The sequence below is a fragment of the Pogona vitticeps genome, chromosome 3 (assembly GCF_051106095.1).
Source record: "Pogona vitticeps strain Pit_001003342236 chromosome 3, PviZW2.1, whole genome shotgun sequence".
NCBI lineage: Eukaryota > Metazoa > Chordata > Lepidosauria > Squamata > Agamidae > Pogona > Pogona vitticeps.
Genome location: NC_135785.1, coordinates 229,986,111 through 230,007,886, shown reverse-complemented (window position 1 = coordinate 230,007,886; position 21,776 = coordinate 229,986,111). Strand labels below are relative to the sequence as shown.

The following is a 21,776-nucleotide window of genomic DNA, read 5'->3' as shown; positions in this document are numbered from 1 at the left end:
TGCACAAATGTGGTAATATAAACTAGTGCCTGCATAGGACTAATGATGACTTTTCTTTTTATTGTAGTGTCATTTGCTTTTATGGCATATTGATTGTCCGTTGACATGCTTCTCAGTTTTTAACAGTTATAGGGGCTTTGGAATGCCAAAAAAGGAACATAAGACTCATCATCATCATTTTACAACTGCAGCTCCTGTCAAGGATGCACAGCAGGGAATCGAACTAAACCACTGAGCTATCCAGCAGTAGGGAAACCCCAAATGAATTACCAAAACTAGTATTTCCCTTTAGAGTAAAACAAAAGGATTGATGCATGAAAAATGAAAGAAGTACTCCCGAAAGAACTGAAAATATTATCTTTGCTAACTTAGAAGAAATAAGGCAGTAAGTCTTAAGACTTATTTGTGCCAGAACCACAAATATGCCTATGAGACATGGCAAATTAAAGGGTAAACAGCAACATGAAATTACAGGATGTATTCTACCTTCTACTTCCTTCCCAAGACAATTTATAATTGACATTACCATCCATACCAAAGTTTTAAAAAGAAAAAAGGAAAGGGGTTAAGGTTTATCTTTCTAACATTTTGACTGAGTATTACCAAAAGTGCCCAAGATCCACTCAAGAAATGTATTTATCAAAATGCTTTCTAGAACAAAGTACACAATTTCCCTACTTATGATCTAGATAATGTTACTATTTTGTAACATCTGAAATACTGTCACAAATAAAATGTGTTTCTCCCTTCTTTCAGGTTGAAAAAGATTATTGAACAAGAAACTGCATATCAGGCAAAAAAAGAGAAAGAAAACAACAAGAAAATAAACAAACTGAAGGAAGAGCTGACAAAACTCAAATCCTTTGCTTTAATGGTCGTGGATGAACAACAGAGACTTACAGAACAGCTAAGCTTACAAAGCCAAAAAATCCAGGACCTAACCCTCACTGCAGAACAAGCACATGAGAAACTATCTATTGCAGAAACAAAAGCTCAGGAAGAGGAGCAGAAAGCTCTCAGGCTAGAAGCAGAACTTCAATCTCGAACCAGTAAGGCTTCCCAAGAACAAGAGGTTGTCATGGCTAAATTAACCAATGAAGAGAGCCAGAATCGCCAGCTGCGCTTAAAACTAACAGCTCTCAGTCGACAAATTGATGAACTTGAGGAAACCAATAAGTCTTTACGAAAGGCAGAAGAAGAACTGCAAGATCTGAGAGAGAAAATAAGTAGAGGGGAATGTGGGAATGCTTCCATTATGTCTGAAGTCGAGGAACTAAGGAAAAGATTGCTTGAGATGGAAGGAAAAGATGAAGAACTCATAAAAATGGAAGACCAATGCAGGGAGCTTCATAAGAAGCTAGAAAAGGAAGCCTTACAGAGTAAAGCTTTTAAAGCTGAAGTTGATAAGCTCAACAAGAGAATTTTGGAACTTGAGAAACTAGAGGATGCCTTCAGCAAGAGCAAGCAAGAATGCTACTTGTTGAAATCCAACCTCGAAAAAGAGAAAATGTTAACAAAACAGTTGACACAGGAATTAAATGGTCTAAAAGTTCGTATGGGAGAGCTTGAAGCCATTGAAAGTAAATTGGAAAAAACAGAGCTGACCCTTAAGGAAGATTTGACTAAATTGAAATCATTGACAGTGATGCTGGTAGATGAGAGGAAAACAATGAATGAAAAAATAAAACAAACAGAAGAGAAACTACAGGCTTCAAATTCACAACTTCAGCTGGAGCAAAAAAAGGTGATGTCTGTCACAGAAAAACTGATAGAGGAAAGCAAGAAAGCATTAAAATCTAAGACTGATGCTGAGGAAAAAATGTCCACTCTTGCAAGAGAAAGAGATGAGCTAAAAAACAAACTAAAAGCAGAGGAAGAGAAAGGAAATGATCTCTCCTCCAAGATGAATCTGTTAAGGAAAAAGCTTCAGTCCCTAGAAGCCATAGAAAAAGAGTTTCTTAAAAACAAACTTAAGGAAACAGCAAAACCTAGCCCATCTTTACAGCAAGAAAACAACAAAATTAAAGAACTGGCTCAAGAAATTGAGAGACTCAAACACAAACTTAAAGAAATGAAGGCCATTGAAGATGATCTCATGAAAACAGAAGATGAATTCGAATCTTTAGAACGTAGATATGTTAACGAACAAGAAAAAGCCAGATTTCTCTCAGAGGAACTTGAAGTTGTGAAAAGAGAACTGGCTCGGTATAAATTAGCAGAAAAAACGGAATGCAATCAGGAGCAGAGATTATTCCGAAAACTCAAGGAAGAAGCAGCCAAATCTGGACATCTTTCACGAGAAGTAGATGCGCTGAAAGAAAAAATTCATGAATACATGGCAACAGAGGATTTAATAAGTCATCTACGAGAAGACCACAGAATCCTACAGAAGAAACTTACACACCAAGAAAATAAAAACAAAGACTTAGGAAGAGAAATGGAAGTCCTTTCTAAAGAATTGGAGAGGTACAGGAGATTCAGTAAAAGCCTTAGACCAAGTCTCAATGGAAGGAGAATTTCTGATCTGCAGGTTGTCTCTAAGGAAGTACAGACAGAACCGCTAGATAATGAACCACCAGACTACAAAAGCTTAGTTCCTTTGGAGCGGGCTGTCATAAATGGACATTTATATGAAGAGAGTGATAATGAAGACGATGACAATGATGATGAACAGACCGTCTCCTTCAAATGCACTTCCTCTGTTGCAAATGCAGTAAATAATAGTAAACTTTGGATACCTTGGATGAAATCAAAAGAAGGTCATATTCAAAATGGGAAAGTCCATGCCAAACAAAATGGAAACTGCGTTCAGCCTGGAAACCTAGTTCTGAGTCACACACCAGGCCAGCCTCTTCATATAAAGGTTACTCCTGACCATGGACAAAACACAGCCACCCTTGAAATAACAAGCCCTACTACTGAGAGCTCTCACTCTTTTACTAGTACAGCTGTGATACCCAACTGTGGCACACCTAAGCAAAGGATAACCATAATTCAAAATGGATCTTTAACTCCTGTTAAATCTAAATCAGCTGATGGTCACTTGAGTCCTGAGCAAACCCTCTTGCCTCTTACTATGGCTGCTTTTGCTAGGTCTCAAACTCCTGAATCACCTGTAACACCTGAAAGGACAATGTCCCCTTTGGCTCTGACAAGCTCTTCAAGTTCCCCTGAGCATTTACTTTCACCAGAACCTCTGGAAATTGGCGACAAGCATGCTGTCTTTAGAGTATCTCCTGAACGGCAGTCCTCTTGGCAGTTTCAAAGATCGAACAGTTCCAGTTCTAGTGTGATAACTACTGAGGATAATAAAATACATATTCATTTAGGGAGCCCTTACGTTCAAACTATTCCGAATGCAACGAAAACCATCAGCCCTTGCACCCCGCTGCAAGATAACAGAACTCCAGCATTAACTAATGGGACACAAAATAAACCTATCAACAAAATCACCAGCAGCATCACTATTACACCAACAGCCACTCCACTCCCACGACAGGCACAGATTACAGTAAGTAATGTCTCTAACTGAACCTCCCATGCTGTGCTGACATAACTATACATATCCCATCCCAGCGAGAATGACTTGGGACAGTCCTAATGTGAGAGTTCATTGCATGTGACCTACAACTACATACAGAACTAACATGCAGACCTGTCTCTTTAATCATAATCAAGTGTGTGCGCTTACTGTATTATGTATTCATTTAAATAATATTTTTGTAAGATACTTAGACTTGCACCTGTATAAATTCATCTTCCATGTATTTGCATTTTCAGTAACTGACATTACTTTTGACTGCAATTGTTTCGATAAAATATTTTAACATTACAAGACAGTAAATATTTTTTTAACCATTGCCTGTAGGATTCACGTTGTTTTTGTTCCCCTGTGTGTGAACTGTTGCATGTAAAAGGAGTTCAGTGTTAATCTTTAGTTACTGTGTTATATTTTTTTTGTTCAGTACCTTACCCATTTCCTTTATTTTCCAATATACAGAGAAGTACTTTCAGATCAAGTATCACAAAAATTCACATATCTTAGAATAATGATGCCTGAAATTACACAAGAACCTAGAATAATATAGTGGTTAAAAGCATGAGCAAAGAGCTAGGCAGCAGCCAAAGAGAAATCTGAACCAGCAATTATCTCTTTGGGTAACGTTAAACAAACAGCTTTCTCAAAGGAATGGGTGGAGAACCTTTGGCCCTCTACACAACTTGGCCCACACCAATCAGTAGTGCTGTCTTGCAGCCAGTAATGCCGGCTGGGGTGGAAAGGAGCTGTAGGTCAAAGCATATTTTTGCCAGCATTGCCCTAGGGCACTGATGTACCTTAAAGCATGTTCTAAGGAATAAATAGAATGTGTGTGAAAATGCTTTCAGCATTATATCAATAAATAAAAAATAAATATATATTATGGGGAAAGAACCTACATTTCTTTCCTCTGATTTATTTTTTCTTGAATTTAACTTAAATTCAGAACTTCTTTAAAGTCAATAAACCATTTAACACTTCCTTGCATGCTTTCTAGAAACACAAAAACTATCTTGGGTTCGATTATTTTCTCATCTAGACCAGTGGTTCTTAACCTTTTTGAAAGAAACGCCCCCTTGAGCCATTGAGGAAGTTATCGCCGCCCCCCTCCCCGCGGTGATGATATCTTTCTTATCTATCTGTCTGTCTGTCTGTCTGTCTGTCTGTCTATTTATGACAATTAAATCCAATGACCCCTGAAAACAAAATTCAATTCCAAGAAAATGAAATGCCCCAAAAACATTTAATGATTTAGTTGCAAGCGAATTTTAAGATGCAAAAATAAATATAAAAAGGGCATAAAAACAAACCACAATGCAGGAACTAAAAATTTCAAGACGAAAACTCTGAAACTAAATTAAGATTGGAGGAAATTATATATTCATGCACACTGTAAAAAGGCTGCAGCCATCGTAACAGGTTTGGCTTGCTCCAGGGCCCCCCTACCGCCCCCTTCTGCTCCAGCACCCCCACACCACTCCTTTTCATTCTATCGCCCCCCTGAAAAATGAAATCGCCCCCTGGGGGGCATTATCGCCCACGTTAAGAACCACTGATCTAGACCAATGTTGTCTGCTCTGATTGGCAGCAGCTTCACACAGAGGTGTTGTCATCATGTAGTATTTGAGGTGCCAGGCACTGAAGCGGAGGACTTTTTCACATGCCAAGTATGAGCTCTCTCCCCAAACTCTGGTCCCAGATTAATTTTACTAATGAACAAAATAAAAATGTGTTTGCCATAATTCCTAATTATCAAATATAATTTGACTCTCTAGGACATTAAAAAGGAAGATAAAAAGCGATAATAGCTGCATGGACACCAACATTTACTTGCAAACTATGTCCTTAAACTCTGGTACATTCTCAATATTTCAAAAAGAACATCCATCATATTAATTTCAAAAATGTAAAATAATTTCCTGATTGATATATGCAAATATGGTTCCCATAGGAAATTCTCAGGGAATGGCTGTAGTTGAGGATCCAATCTATCAATCAGGTCTCTTATGAAGTGTCCTGGAAAACAGCTTTTCTCAAGGTATTTGCTGGGATGAAATAATCCCAGTGCCCAAAATCTGTCTGTTAACATTTACGAACATTAAAACGAATGCTGTATTTCCTGCACGCATGCCACTAAACATTTGGGTGTTGGCTCTTTGAAAAACCATTTTCTCCCATCCTAGTTCACTGACTATCTGTTTTGGTTTGGGTTATACTGTTCAGTTTAACACTCATCCATTCCTGGTTCATAATTTTAACACTTGTTTTCTTGACATCGTATTCCTTACTTAGCCATTCCCCTTCTTTAAAGTTACTTCCAATTCTATTGCTTATTCTTTATGCTTCTTTTCCATCTGTCTTTCCTAATTATCAGCTAAGGCTTACCGTGATGGAACTGAACTCTCCCAAGGGTATCACCTCTAAAGGGCCTGATTACCCAAGCAGTCTCTTTTACGTGCTTTCTCAACCACATTTGAGTGTGCAATCACACAAGAAAATATCAGTGTGATCTATGTGGTACATTAATACAACTTGCAGTGAATTCCATTGGCAACAACTCTTCCAAAGTATCATAACCACAGGAAGACATGTGGCTGGATCACACTGACTTTCCTCATGAATTTACATGATAAAGGAAGCAGACAGAAGAGTGACTTGGCCCAAGTGTCAGAGGACACTAAGGGTTGACTATATAGTACCAGGCTGAGATATTGTTTTTAACATTCTTGCCTTCTTGCTAAAATGCACAATGAACTCATTGTAAAAAAAAATAACATAAGGTACTGTCTTAGGTATATTTCCATGGCCATCATTAACAAGAAGGAGGAGCAAAGGTTCAGTGCAATACTGATCAATTAATTAACCAAGATACATATATCTATTATCCTATAACAAGTATTAGGATACTCAGGGAAGTGTCTTCTCTCTGTCCCAGCACTTCCACATGCATGTCCACTGAGGACTCAAGAGAGGGCATTTTCTGCAGCCATTCCTCAATTGTGGAATCCCCTTCCTTGGGAGATGCCTCTGTTTCCTTCCCTCGTTTACTTCTACCAGTATCTGAAAACATTTTTTAAGAGTGGCTTTTAGGAAGTCAGCAGAAAACTGAGATGGGGAATTTTTTTTTTAAAAAAATTATCTGTACTTGAAATGTTTTTAAATATTTGTATAGTACTGTTTCAGATTCAATTGATATGTTTTTCAATTGTGGTTTTAAAATTATTTTCCCCACCAGATGAGAAAATTGGGAAAATATTTATATATTTGGGAGATATTTATATATATATATCCCAATTTTCTCATCTGGTGGGGAAAATAATCTATGTCTATGTTTTAGGTGGCCCACACCAGGCCGAAACAAAATTCTACAAAATGAAAATTAGATACATAAAATAGTATGAACAAAAATAGGAAAATAATAAATAACTGAAAGTAGTGAAACCCCTTTTCATCCCCCCAAAACAGTTCTGTTAAAGACCCAGAGTGGCAAATTGAATTAAAGAGAATCAGTCAACTGCCCTTTCTGGAAAGGGTGTTGTAAAAGAAGATCACCATTGTTAAAATGGCCACATTTTGAGATTGCACCCATCTAGAAATGTAGCAGTCCAGAAGCAAATTGTTTTTCTTTTTTAGGATTCCCCACCCATTGGATACTTTGGATAACATGGGAGTTTGGAAGCACATTGTTTATTGAATTAAGCAAAATCTTTCCAGATAAGATTTTGCCCATCCAAAATATACAGCATAAAGATGTCTGTGCAATACCAAGTACAGCATTACAGAATAATATTTATTTATTTATTTATTTAGTATATAGACTGCCCAAGTGAAACATTACTTGGGGCAGGTTACAGAAATTAAATTAAGCATATGATCAAACTAAAATAATCAGAAAAAACCAGGGGGAAAAACACATACAAAAAACAAAAGCAAAGACGACTTAAAACTGACACCTGATAAATTCGATGGCATCCTTCAGTCTCGAAAGACTATGGTATCGTGCTCTGTATCGAGGACTTGGAACAGCATCTAGTGTGGCTGAGAAGGCCAATTCGAGAGTGACAGCCCCTTCCACACGGAAGACAAATCCGATCTGTCCCCTGTCCAGTTCCCTGATTTTGCTGCTTTCGTAACTGCCTCTTTGCCTCGGTCTGCTAGACAAGGGTCTCTTCAAATTAAGTAAAACATAGCAACATAAACAAATATACACCAGTATAATAAAGAGTACCACAAATAAACAGTTCTGAAAAATCAGCATAAGATGTTGCCAAAGGCCTCCCTAAACAATCTTGTCTTCAATAGTCTTCTAAAAACCTGATTTCTAATAGACGTTTGTTCCACAAGGAGATTGCCATTGCTGAAAATGCCCAATTCCTAATATTGGTTTTATTTCCTTCAGGGTAAGTACCCTCAATAATAAGGTCTGGGAAGAACAAATTGAAGGGGCTGATGTTCTTCAAGAGAGGTGCTCCAATAGGTACTGAGGTCCCAATCCATGAAGGGTTTTATACATTATAAGTTAAACTAAAACCTTAAATCTGGCACAAAAGCTAACAGGGAGCCAGTGGAGGCTGGTCAGGATATAGGAGACATTAGCAAACCTCCAAGCCCCAGAGATTAGCCTGGCTGCTGCATTCTGGTCCTATTACACCCTGTGTATCATCTTTAAGGGAAGCCCCACATAGAGAGCATTGCTACAGTCAATTCTCAAGATTTCCAATCCATGGATCAAAGTCTTGATCTCTCAGTCAGTCAGGGACACAACTGGACAATCTGCCTAAGATGAAAAAAGGTGGTCTTGATCATGGCCAAAATTTGAAGGGAACATTTATTACATTCCATTGACAGTGCTGGATCCAAATTGCATCCAACTTGTGAACCTGGTGTTTTAGAGGGAGTGTAACCCAATCTAGACTAGGCAAGTTATCCCCCAATATGGCATCCAATTGTGTGTCCCACACACACACAACAGCTCCATCTTCTGGGGATTCAATTTCAATTTGTTTGCCCTTGTCCAGTTCATTATTGAGGACAGGCAATGTTCCAAGAGCTGAACGGCATCCACAACAGATGTTGTTAATGAGAAATAAAACTGAGTCTTGTCAGCATTAGATATATACAACACTGAAATCCAGGATACATTTATCTCCGTTAGAATAGCATACAGGGATATAAACTAGACTGCTCCTATCAAAAAATACAGTTTCTTCAGTTTCCTGATGAAATTTGTGATTTTTATTTGTAAACTATTCAAACTGTAACAATCTTGTACTAACAAACCATAATGGTTTAACTGGCCTGAGGGGAAAAAATGCCTGCCCATGCACTTCCTCCTATTCTCAACATGCCAAGTTCATGGCTTGCTTAAACTACCACTCTCCATCACAGCCAAAACATGAAAAAGTGGTTCAGTCCCTTCCACTACCCAAGATCAGATCTTGTTGTTCACTGCAAAAGTATGAAGCCACAATTTCCTTGTCCAGATGGACTAGGAAACTATGGTTTAAATAACTCAGAAGCACATCAGCGACAAACAGTATTATACTTATATTTTTATGTATTTAGTGCAGCCACCCTCAACCTTTTTTTTGTCACGGCCGTAAACACAATATGAAAGAAATATAGGCTGAGTCCCCATTGTATAAGTCACATAAAGAACCTTATAAGGTGATGTGTGAAGAATTGTTTCCAGTTTGTGGCCCCCTTCAAATATTCCAGGGGCCCCTAGGGGGCCATATGGCCCCATTGAGAATGGCTGTACACAGACTACCAATGTAATGTACGCAGAACGGCTTGACCAGTTTATGTAACAAATGTTTAATGCTTTACAGTGAAAATATTTTAAAAAGGAAAGTTTGAAAAAATCACTCGGTACAAGAGAAAGACCTCGAAACAATCTGTGTGAAATTTTAATTACAAAGGCTAATACTGTATAACAAGTTGGTTCTTCAGAAAGAATTACTCAAACATCAGGAAGAGAACTTGGTATTAATGACCAGCCACTGTATGTGACAAACACACCAGCTTCTTGCAAACTCAACATCACATGAAGGTTTACCTAGGTTAGAGTTACTTATATGGAAACACAAGGATCCCATCAGAGCTAATCATCAATAACGTGACCAAAAATAGGGACATGAGCTCAATTGCTAGCTCCAGCTACAGCAGACCCCTTGCATCAATGGGATTTTTACTAGTAGCTGGTTCAATGGGTCTTCTCTAGTTGGGACTAGCAATTGGATTTAAGATAGAATACTGTGTGTGTGTACATGTACACAACAAGAGACAGAGAAAAGAAAGCAGCACCTGAAGCAAAGCAGTATAATTCTGCAAAATCCAAAAGGCTGGACATCTTATTTTATTTCACTTTTCTGGTGAAACATGAATATTTCATTTAATAAGGCTAAACATTAGCTCTCATTTATCATAGCAATAATTATGTATATTGCCTTATGAGTAATTACAGTGATTTGAAATGATGTTATTCACAGAGAAGAGGGAAAGATAGGATCATAGTTCAAAAGAATAAAAGACCACTATTTCAATTGAAACCTGTAGTTCTATGCCAAATACCACGTGAAAAGCTATAATAATATTACTATAATGGGTTGGCAAGAGATTATGCCAATTGCCCCTAAGGTCCCTCTACTTTCAACTTAAACATAGGCTTTCTTTTTAAATGGTAACCACATCCTGTGAAATTAAGCAATTCTACCCTTAACCTGTACTAAATTAAACATCCTATAATACAACATTTAGAAATCCTTGAATCATCAGTTGCATCATAAAAAAACAACACAAATTAGTTCAAAAAGGCATTTACCATTATTTTCCTGAGACTACTCTACATGTATTCTATAACTGAAAACAGCAAAATCTAAGAATATTTGGTTACTATTTGTTTATCACCCATACAAGTACTGTCTTCCTGGACCAAAGATCTATTTTCATGCCATTCTTCTTTAAAATTGTCTAGGCAAGTATTACTGGTACATCACTGACACTAGAGAAGATTAATCTCTGCAACTGGTACAAAGCACTTGACAAAGTCTGCTCAGTAGGTCATCTGCCAGCCAATGTTGTGGAGTCAGCAGGCAGTCAGACCCAGTGATTGCCATCAAAGACTGCACAAAGAAGCAGACAAACTTTTATTTCTGGCTAGGAATGAGCATCAGAGAAAGAGAACCAAAAAACCTTGCAGCTGTAACTTGTTTTTATTAAAAAATAATCCATGAAAAAAATAATAAACATTAAAGCCTTGCACGGCTCCTTAATTGTAATGGAAACATAAAGCATACATTCTTCTTTTTCCCACTGAAATCAGGGAGATCTAAAAATGTTTATGTTTGGCTACATTGTGACTCAAGTACTTATAAACAATTAATAACAATCATAACGTGCTGCCAAGTCAATTTTGACTTAGGAAAACCTAAACAAGTAACTAGAGGTGTTCCACCAATTCCTCCTTCTAATGGGGCTTTGGGATCAGGCAGCTTGTCCAAGGCCACGCAAGCAGACATTTTCCTAGGAGGTATAGTGGGGCTGAGCTCCCATCTTCAGCATCACAGTGAGGTGCTCTAACACAGTGGTTCTTAACCTTTGTTACTCGGATGTTTTTGAACTGCAACTCCCAGAAACCCCAGCCAGCACAGTTGGTGGTGAAGGCTTCTGGGAGTTGCAGTCCAAAACTCCTGAGTAACCCAATGTTAAGAACCAGTGTTCTAACACACTGAGCTATCAAGATAACTTAGAAATAATTGCCACCATTTAATTGTGAAACATCAGCCGCTGTTTCTAGCCAACAGAGACTTCATGAACTATCTGCATTTTCAGACAAGCTGTCCTTGTGGGAGTATATTTTTGGATATTGATCTCAATATCATGAGTACCACCTATATACTGTATAAAGGACTGAAGCAGACCCAGAACATAGATACAAAGTACAATTTAGTATAAAGTAGAATTTAAATTTTGACCAAAGTCCGTGAGGCATTGGAAAATAGGAGCGTCTGGCGTGCTCTTATCCATGGAGTCATGAAGAGTCGGACATGCCTTAATAACTAAACAACAAGAAGAAGAATTTAAATTCTTAGTAAAGGTAAAAGTAAAGGTTCCCCTTGACAATTTTTGTCCAGTCATGTTCGACTCTAGGGGGCGGTGCTCATCCCCATTTCCAAGCCATAGAGCCAGCGTTTTGTCCAAAGACAATCTTCCGTGGTCACATGGCCAGTGCAACTTAGACACAGAACGCTGTTACCTTCCCACCGAGGTGGTCCCTATTTATCTACTTGCATTTGCATGCTTTCGAACCACTAGGTTGGTGGGAAAATTCAAAAGTTCTTAAAGTACATTTTATTTTCCCTTTTAACGTTCCTATTTCAAATTTACACTTTCAAAATTACCTCTAGAAATACTTACTATACCGCTCCATGATTCAAGCATTCTTCCCACTGGTACTGCCAGTCAACGTACTAACCAGGTTTCTAAAAGAGGTTTTCAACCCAGTATTTTAGTCCTCTTTACACATAGATCAGTTGTAGTGAGCAGCTACAGAAAGAATCCCTAACTTTAGTTTACAGATATGGGTCAGGGATCCTTCCCAGCCATTTCTATACTGCCATTACCAATATTTACTCAGTTTTAAAATGCTACAGAATCACAGCTTAGAACAATGTTTTTTGACACTAACATGCTAATGTTACTGTTAGTTTTAGAAGGAGCAACATGCTTCTTGAGGTTTTAATACGGTATCACTAACATACTGACTAAAACCCTGTACAAGTTAGTGAAAAGTTACACCTGCAGAAGTGTGACAGGTATTACACTTAGGCAGCCAGCACTGTATAATTTGATTACACAATTGTTTCCACAGTTCAGATTGTGAATGTTGTGTGACGTGCCTGTGGAAGTGGTTTTCTGGATATTACTTCTGCTTTGCTGCGTTTTTGTTTTTGTTTTTCCCTATCACTTTCACAGCAGCAGAAAAATTTGGGATGCAACCCAGTCCCAAGAACTATACTGAATTTGTTCCTAAGTAAAACTGGTGTAAAAACCCAGGTGGAAACATTTTTTTACAAAAACAAAGAAATTGTGCTCTCCATTTATTCCAGATTTTCCCAAATAATCTGAGGACAAACCAGTATCCAGCCTTTAGCTGCAAGAAAATATAGTGTTGAAGTCAGCAGCAGCAGCGCTAAACCACATGGATAGAGTTGAAGCAGAATAGAAATTAAGCAATTACAAACTGTACTGGCCACATCAGATCCCTTCAAGTCTCCATATAGTTTATATTTTTAAAAACAATTCCGAAGGACTCTCCACTTTCATTGTGCATTCCAACACAAATGCTTTAAATGCAAGAATGTATCTGTTTAATCAGGGTCAGATATAGGCATCCGTAGTAGTTTCGCTGGGCCTGTAACACACATAGATACAACATAAAATACTGCGGCTTCAACAAGACAAACATGACAGCACTGGTAAAACTGCCCAACATCCAGAGAGGTGTGTGCAGTAATCCAATATACAATAACCAGCATAATCTAGGCACTTGTGTTTTCATGTCGGTGTTGCCATAACAGTCTATATTTTGGGATTGACAGTTTCTCCTCTCCAGCTGAATTCTTGCAGATTATGATGTTATCTAAAGAAAGCTGCAACTGGTGTAGAACATAGTTTTAGAAACCCACAAACTTAGTGGGAAAATTCCATGGACTTCTGATTCTTTCAGGGCACAATTCAAAGTGTCAGTTTTGACCTACAACAATTCAACCTTTGTGCTTCATTGCAAACTCTGAAAGTGGGAAAAAGATGGCTCCCCACCAACTTAAAAGGGCTGGAGTACAATTAATATAATGCTGATCCGGCGAGCAGCACAGATCCGGAAGGAAACTGTAAGAAACCAATATCACATAAGGCAGATCATGCTCTTTTTTATAATAAAATAAATATAGCCATATCTTATTGCTGTTTCAGCTGATAGTATATTTAGTTTTGATCTTTCTATAACTAGACATGAATTATCTATTTCTTATCTTATGCAAGATCAGTGTTCTTTCCCTTCTTCAAAGCTCACAAAACGTAAAAGACCTTCTACCCTGGTCCCATCAGAAACTCTGTGGGTACAATAAGAAAGCAATACTTTACTATTTTCTTGTCTTTAACCTTGTATTTTTGAACTTTTTTTCTAAAAAAGAAAAAAAAGTTTCTTGGTTGCATGTTTAGTTCACAATTATCCTCTGTAATAGGCTCTAAAAACTGTAAGTTCATAATTCAGTCAAGGACACATTTTTAAAAGCTTGTTTCAAAGTCTTAAAAAAAGCCAGATTTTAGGAACAACTTAACTTTGGTGCCATCTAGGGACAAGAAGTAGCCAGCTAAAATTCTTTTGAATTCTTATTCTCTAATTCATTTACTGATTTATGTTTGGCCTAAATCTAACATACAATTAGTGAAGGAAACCAGTGTGTTAAAGTAGTTAGCATCACATTTTCCAATTGAAAAGTGAACTACACTGATACACAAGACAATCCACACAGGTTGTTTGCATAACATTAGGTGTTTACAAGACAATTATTGTGTATGTCTGTTTACATGTGTGCAGATATCTGTTAGAAAGAAAAAGCAAAAATGCTGCTTTAAGCAAAAATTGTACTTGATCTGAACTAAAAATTGAATTTAGATTAAAAATGATGTGGGGTGATGCACTCAAAAATCCTTTTCATTTTTTAAAAAGTTTTTATGCTAGTGGCCTTTTAACAATACTGAATATTTAACTGAAATGTAATATACTAAAAAGTATGCATGGGGTGATTGCATTTTTTCTTTTTCTTTTTCTTCCTTTTTTCTCTTTTTTTTCAGAAGCATTACACTGCCAATCTTTAGAAGTACTATTTTAGGATAGTTTTCAAATTACTAAAGAACTGTGCAAATTACAACATTAACTATTTCTGCCCTCCATTTCACTTCAATTTATTTATCCCAGATTGCGGATGTCTTCCGACAAGCAATTCCTCCTCGGATCCCTAAACCAACCACGGTTCCAGAGAAAGGACCCAATGGACAACTCAAGACACCAGTCCTAGACAGTAAAGATGGCCAGTCAAACATCGTCAAAATCATTCCCGATGTTGCCATTCCTAATGGTGGGAAAAGATAGACTGATGTCTAAGTATTGAACAATATAGATACGCTACATTTTCCTCAGGAGCTACAGAAGAATCAGACAACATAAAAACATCACACACTGGCAGAAAATAGTAGCTTTGACAGTGGAATGATAACGCATCAGGACATGCTTATGAACAGTTTTCAGTCATTTGTTTCATCTATGCAGGTTCCTTGTTTGCATCAAGCTACATGTTAATAGAATTTCTCCTTTAGCACAGACGGAGAGATCAGTTAGTACAGACAATACTACAATTCTACAATGTCTTCTCTTTGGACCCGAGAAACTGGCCAAATACATAAGAAGAGATGCATAGGAATGCCTATGGCATTTTTTTTTTTAAAAAAAGCTTGCATGTTTATGAGACAGAAGAGGTGCTAGTCAGATAAATAGCATGCTAAAACTTGACAAAAATATAGGAAAATACTGCAAATGAGTGGCTGGAAAAAGAGAAATGAGATTCCCTGGCGGAGCAGCAGTTATTGGCAAATGGCCTGAAATTGCCTATCCCCTCTGACTTTTTTGATCATGCTTCCACATTAGTCTCATAAAAGTCTTTCCCAATTTTTTTTTTAAAGTTGGGACTGGCAGACACCACAGTGCTGTATTTTGCCAATGCATGAGGCACTACGGCAATTACCTTCATGATTCCTTCTTACCCGGGTTCCTGGTGCTGAGAGCTCCATCAGTACAGTATACTTACGAGCAATGTTGTATATCATTACATTCATCATATGAAAGGGACTTTTGGGTAGGGATACGCCCCATGGTTTCCCCTCCCTTTGAGCCTTCTTAACATTTTCAATAGTTAACATCTGAATCGTCCTTCTAGCTTTAAAGGGTCTGTAGAGCTTTGAGGCTAAAAGATAAGGAAGCATAGAGGTTTGCATCTGTGGAAATGTCAAACACTTTGGTAGATCCATGAATATTCTCACCTGGTAGAAAGGAAGGGACAGCAGTCCTGTGCTGCTGAAAAAACATGAAGGGCCTATGAGTCACCATGCCACCTCATAAGGTCATACACAGGATCATCACCGAAAAGAAATTTTACACATGGAAAACATGACAGAAGTGAATTTCTGTTCACAGAAGACATACAGTACCTGAAAGGGCCCATGCCTTTTAACAGCTGAGGTGTCTTTTTTTATTATTCCTATGTATATTATGTGTCAAACTGACTGAGGAATTTTTTAAAAGTAGATATTTCTTATGAAAGCAAAACAATTCAATATATAAAGCCTGACAATCAACACTTTCCTCTATTACATTATGAAGTAAAATCTTCTAGAATTTATATGTGAAATGCTACCAATAATTGAACAACATTCCTAAGGTGTTACCAAAAGGACAAGGGGGGGGGGGGAATTAAGGTATAAATATTCAGTGAGAGGTGTATGCAGTAAAATGAAGCAAGGGGGAGTGCAACTAGATCATAAATTATTTTGGTTCCCAGCATCATAACCAAGTCCTCGAAAACAGTGACTACCAAAAGGAATGCATTTCAAGAAAAGAAAAAAAGGTCTCTCGAAAGAGGCAGACACTACTTCTAAATATGATACAAATTATTCTCATTCTGACACAGGTGGAGACAAGTGACAAAATACACCTGTACCCTTTCCAATAAGTACAGATCCACTAAACAAAAACTACAAGTTCTATAGAATTTACACATAACGTAGAATAGATTAATCTTAGTGCCAGCCCTCTGTAATGCAGCCAACCTGCACAGCTTCTTTTTTTGAAAAAAATCCAAACTCATCAGCATGCTCTCACAGAAAGATGAAGCTTTGATTAAGACTGCTATCCTAGTAGCAGCTTCTTTGCAAACAAGCATCCACGAGATACACATATTTGCTTTAGGTGCTGAAATTCCAACAAGGCAGTTAGGATCCATGAAAACTCATTTCCCTAAAGATTTTCATGCCTGAGATAGTGCTGGTCATTTCACAGCAGACTGTGATAGCATGATCAGGACTGTGCTGCTAGAACTGCTGCCTCAATAGAACCGGGCGTAAATGAACTCAGTTCAGATGCAAATTAGACAAAGTACAAGTTAACTCTTTTGAAGAATGAAGTCAAAAAAGCTTATCAATCTCTAGTAATAACTAAAGAGAGGGAGAGTGCTCTTAAAAAGCCAAACAAACATCCAGAATATCCCAAACACCACAGATGGTAGTAACTAAAATAACTAAAGTACACTAGTGTAACACACTTAACCACAAAGGCTTTATGCCCAAAGGACACTAGAGGGCAGCCTTTGCACTGCAAAGAAACAGCATTCTCTGGACATACTGTATCTATCTGACATAGTGCAACTGGATGAATAGCCATATTCTCTCCTGGATTGGCAAAAATCTGTATCAAGGCCTGCTCAGTACCCTCAATCAAATGACAGTTCCAAGAATTCTGTGAGGAAGGCTCCATCCGCTCTGGGATTAGTCAGTGCCATCTCTTTTTTTTAGGGTTATTGCTACCGGTATTGGTTTAAATATTACTATTTCTATTTTTGTTTTCTATTTTACAAGTTGTAACCCACCCAGAGTAGTGCTGTGACACTAATGGGAGCAGGATACAAACTGAATAAATTCAATTAAATTAATAAATAAGGCTCAGTCCTGGGCCCAGTGCTCTTCAAGTTCTGCATTAATGAAACGGATGAGGGTGTTCAGGGAATAATTATCCAATTTGCAGATGACCTTGGAAAACACCAGGAAAATGTTCAAAAAGATATTGATAGGCTTGAGCACTGGGCTGAAAACAACAGAACAAAATTTAACAGGGATAAGTATAAAGTTATACATCTAGGGCAAAAACAAACAAAGAAAGAGTAACAAAATGGGGGCTACTTGGCTCACTAATATTAAGAGTGAGGTGGTTTCGAATTATTGTAGCAAATTTGCTGAACATGGGCCAATAGTGTGATGTGGCTGCAAAAAAAAAATCTTGTAAAGTACTAGTTCCCGTCTATTCAGCATTTGTTAGTTGCAGTTCTAGACACCACACTTTAAGAAGGATGGCAACAAACTGGAATAATCTCAGAAGAGGGCAACAAGGATGATCAGGGGACTGGAAGGGCTTACGACGAAAGACAAAGAACTGGGCATGTTTAGCTTTGTGAAAAGAAGACTGAGGGGTAATATGATAGCACTTTTCAAATATTTGAAAGACTGTCATACAGAGAAGCAGCAAGATCTGTTCTCTATCATCCCAGAGTGCAGGACACATAATAATGGGCTCAACCTACAGGAAGCTAGATTTACACTGAATATCAGGAAAAACCTCTTGATAGAGCAGTATGACAAAGGAACCAATTACCTCAGGAGTGACACTTCCCCCCCCCCTCAGGAGGTGGTGTATGCTCCAACGCTGGAGGCACTCAAGAGAAAATTGGACAAGCATCTGTCAGATCTACTTTGATTTGAATTCCTGCACTGAGCAGGGTGTTGGACTCAATGGCCTTATGAGCCCCTTCCAACTCAATTATTCTATGAAGCTTTTATAATTCTGGAAGTATTCTGGCACTCTCCACTTTTAAAGTGGTTTCTTGTTACCTAGAAACACACACTCATGTGTAGAGCAAGATATGAAGCAGACTGGATGCATGCCACTGGGTGAAGCACTGACAGCTAAAGTACTACACATCCAAACCATTCACATATTGCATTGCCATGTCAATGAAAGATAACCCAAATGTAGATACGTGGTCTTTTCTCTCCAGCAAAGATTGGGTGTCACCATGGGTATTCCAATTTTGGACACAGCACTTTTAAACAATGATGTTGTGTTGTGGCCAACAAGTCTTAAAGGTTTTTTCACACATTATTATGTTTTTCCATTCATTTTTATCTTAAATGATCAGTTGTAAGAATCATCAGTCTCTTGAAGGTGGCAGGAAAAGAGGAAGACTGAATAGGTGACAGATTGACTAAATAAAGCCACAGCCTTGAGTTTATAATATCTGACCAGGGCTACTAATGTCTGGGCCTTCTAGACATCACCTGGTTCATATGATTACTATTATGAGGCAGAAGCAACTTGACCAACATATAACAACTAGACCAATGAGAGTATGCACCCTTGAATACACAAATGTTCTCTATAACCTTATCTTTAATTGTCAGTAGAGTCTGCCAATTACATGAACCTTTACCAAAACTGTTTACCAACATCACTTTATTTTTCAAAGTCTTCCATATAATCAATGACTGAAAGATGACTTAACAGGTCATCTTGCAGTATGACCAGAGGTGTCTCAAGTCTGTGAAGCAGCCTGAATCGAAACTGGAATAGATCAAGGTGATGTTCCTCCTCCAGGTACAACTGGAACTGATCCTCCACCATGCTCTCTATCACCCCGCCCATAAAATGGATATTGGCAATAGGTCTTTGCAGAAATTCTACCATGTAGTGTTTTTATGAAAACCTTGACCAAAGGTTTGTCGCTTCCTTTATTGAGTAATGTAATAATGGTTGATCTTATCCAAGCTTCAGTAATAACATATATTCTATAGATCTGATTTTAAAGATTTAGTAAAACATCTAAGTCATAATCTTCTAACTACTTTGCAACTAACTTATGTAACAAATGTCACCTAGTCCAGGAGTTTCACTGTTTTTCTATTGGTAATACTATAGGACAGATGTTTGTATTTCTGGTCCAATCAACGTCTTGTGTAATAAACTCCATTGATCGGTTATCTTTAAAGAGCTGTTTAATGAATGTACTCCATATTGTGATTTTACCCTTGTTACCATACATCAGTAGCAAGCATTGTAGTGGTGTTGTATTTAATATGAATGCTGCTACTTTTTTTTAACACACACTAAGGGCCCTTACTGTTGTTGTTTTTTTAACTTTTGGACATTGTTTGGAACTCCATTTACATGTGGTAAATACCATTAAGTATGTGGTAAACATCTTTAAACCTGCACAAAATTATGATGTATTTTTCTTTCAATGACTAGTTACTGTACTGAAAATTCACAGTGTTTTCAGCAAAAAAATTAATCACTTTTATACAGAACAACTCACAATTCTATACAATTTAACCAAGTGGAAAAGCTCAAGTTAGCATTTTTACTGCCCTCAGACTTCCTACAAGTATATTTCTGTCCTTCCAGGCTGTGCATAATGCAATTGCCTATGGAGCTACCCCAATTGTAAATTATAAAATCGGACTAAAACTGGGAAGATGTGGGCTCAAACCTCCATTCTGTCCCGAGTTTTGGAGCATTCACTCCGTCACCTTTGGCCAGACACACTTTCTCATCCTACCTACCTACCCAGTTGTTGTGAGCATAAGAGGAGTAGAAAGAGAACGATTGTATCCTCAGGTCCATGGAGGAAAGATGCAGAAGAAGAAGTAGGAGTAGTAACAAACCATATGATGGCTACATACAGTTTCTCTGACACATCAGGGTCTGATCTCAGAATTTATATTCTTCTAACAGGTTTCTGGAAATCATTTTCTCCATACGGTTTCCTATGCCCCACTTTCAGCATCTTGCCCTGTTGCCTCCTTCAGCATCAAGGGAAACTGTGTCCTGTTTCAGTCTTTGCTAAGTATCTGTTTACTTTTGAGAGTCCGAAAAGAAGGGTACCACCTGTTCACAGCCTGTAAGAAATCCCACTTCTCCGAAGATAAAATTTCAGCAGCATTCTGAACTCTTTCCTTATTCAGGCTGGCAAAAAAAAAAAAAAAAACCCAACCCACAAGTATCCGCTCTCCTTTCTCCAAAATTAAAAAATGCTATTAGGAAATAAAATTCGCTAATATGTTTTTCTACTCTTTTTTTGAAATTAAAGGATGAACGGGGTTTGGTGTTACTTCTCAATGTTCCACAGCTCAGGAAACAGTTACAAGTAGGCTACAACGAAGCAGAGGCCGGTTTAGGAGCTAACGTTTGACTTTTTTTTCCTACCTAAATACGCTGTGAATAAAAACGGAGAGAGAAACAGGTGTCAAATAAACTGAAAATGAACATCAGAAAGAGCTAGCAGAAGAATGCAGTAAGGTTCAGCCCAAATCGGATGTGTTCTGGAAGGGGGAACTCCGAAGACAGAGGAACGGGGGCGAGGGGGAAAGGGAATCAACACGGACTTTGCTTGCTTCTTTTAAAGCTCGCCAGCCAGCAGGCGGAGCCCCTCGTTTCCCCCCCCCCCCGTCCGAAACCCCATTCCGGTACCTGGGCTGCTCTCGCGTGTCCCTTCACGTGCTTCCCACCAAGGTTCATCCAAGGCGTCCCCCATGCTGCTCCTGCCCCACGGGCCACGCCGCCCCGGCCGGAGGTGGAAAGGAGAGGCGGAGCACCCGCGAGGGCTCCAAGGACGCCGCTGCCGGCGGTCGCTGCTAGGGAAGCCCGCCCCGAAAGGGAGACGATGTGGGTTGGGCTTCCGACGTTCGGCTTCCGTCGGCTTCACGAGCTGGGGAGTGGACGCGTGTTCATCTGAGCGCCAGCAGCTACGGATGACTGTTAAAAGAGCTGAAGTTCAGCTGGCGATCCGCTTTGCACCTACTAGGGAGACGAGTAAATTCCGTTTACACTAAAGGAGGATTTCTGCTTCAAAATAAACCTCCTTACTGTTACTGTTGGCTCCTGCTCCTGTATGCGTCGCGCTAGGGCCCAGAATTGTGGCATATTATAAAGGAATAAAAGTCTCTTATTATCGTGTACATTTCAAATGTAGATGTATTAGAATGCTGGGACACATGCTCAATGAAGATTACTACATCAAAATGGGATGCAATACTACCCTTTGGCTATATACTGTACAGTATAGGACATCATAATTATGCTGTAAGCTGTCTTGCGCTATAACCTTGAGGAACCATGTGGAGGCCTTCCGGATGTTGTTGAGCTGGTCCCTCCTGTAAACCTAATAGATGAGGTAGTAGTGGAGACCCATAAGTTCCTTATCACTAGGCTGGAGTCCATGTTACCTGATGCAAATGAAGTTAATACCTCAGTAGATCTAGTCTTGTGCAGTATGAACCAGTGCATATTTATTCAGAATTAAGATGCCTACTAGTAAACTTGAGCTTGGCAGGGTGACTTCTACCCTGTGGATCC

The 21,776-nt window shown here is 38.5% G+C and overlaps 2 protein-coding genes across 3 annotated transcripts in view; one reads left to right on the top strand and one right to left on the bottom strand.

The window, feature by feature from the left end:
• Positions 1-16,196, top strand: part of FILIP1L (filamin A interacting protein 1 like) — a 197,017-nt gene extending 180,821 nt beyond the window's left edge. For both annotated transcript variants that reach the window (XM_020784960.3, XM_020784959.3), the window contains 2 exons: positions 757-3,511; positions 14,523-16,196. In XM_020784960.3, coding sequence (XP_020640619.3) covers positions 757-3,511; positions 14,523-14,696 — 2,929 coding nt within the window. In that variant the 3' untranslated portion in view covers positions 14,697-16,196. The remainder of the gene's footprint in view (positions 1-756; positions 3,512-14,522) is intronic.
• Positions 1-21,173, bottom strand: part of CMSS1 (cms1 ribosomal small subunit homolog) — a 224,092-nt gene extending 202,919 nt beyond the window's left edge. Inside the window, exon 1 of the mRNA XM_020784962.3 lies at positions 20,892-21,173. Coding sequence (XP_020640621.3) covers positions 20,892-20,955 — 64 coding nt within the window. The 5' untranslated portion in view covers positions 20,956-21,173. The remainder of the gene's footprint in view (positions 1-20,891) is intronic.
• Positions 21,174-21,776: the final 603 nt, after the last annotated feature.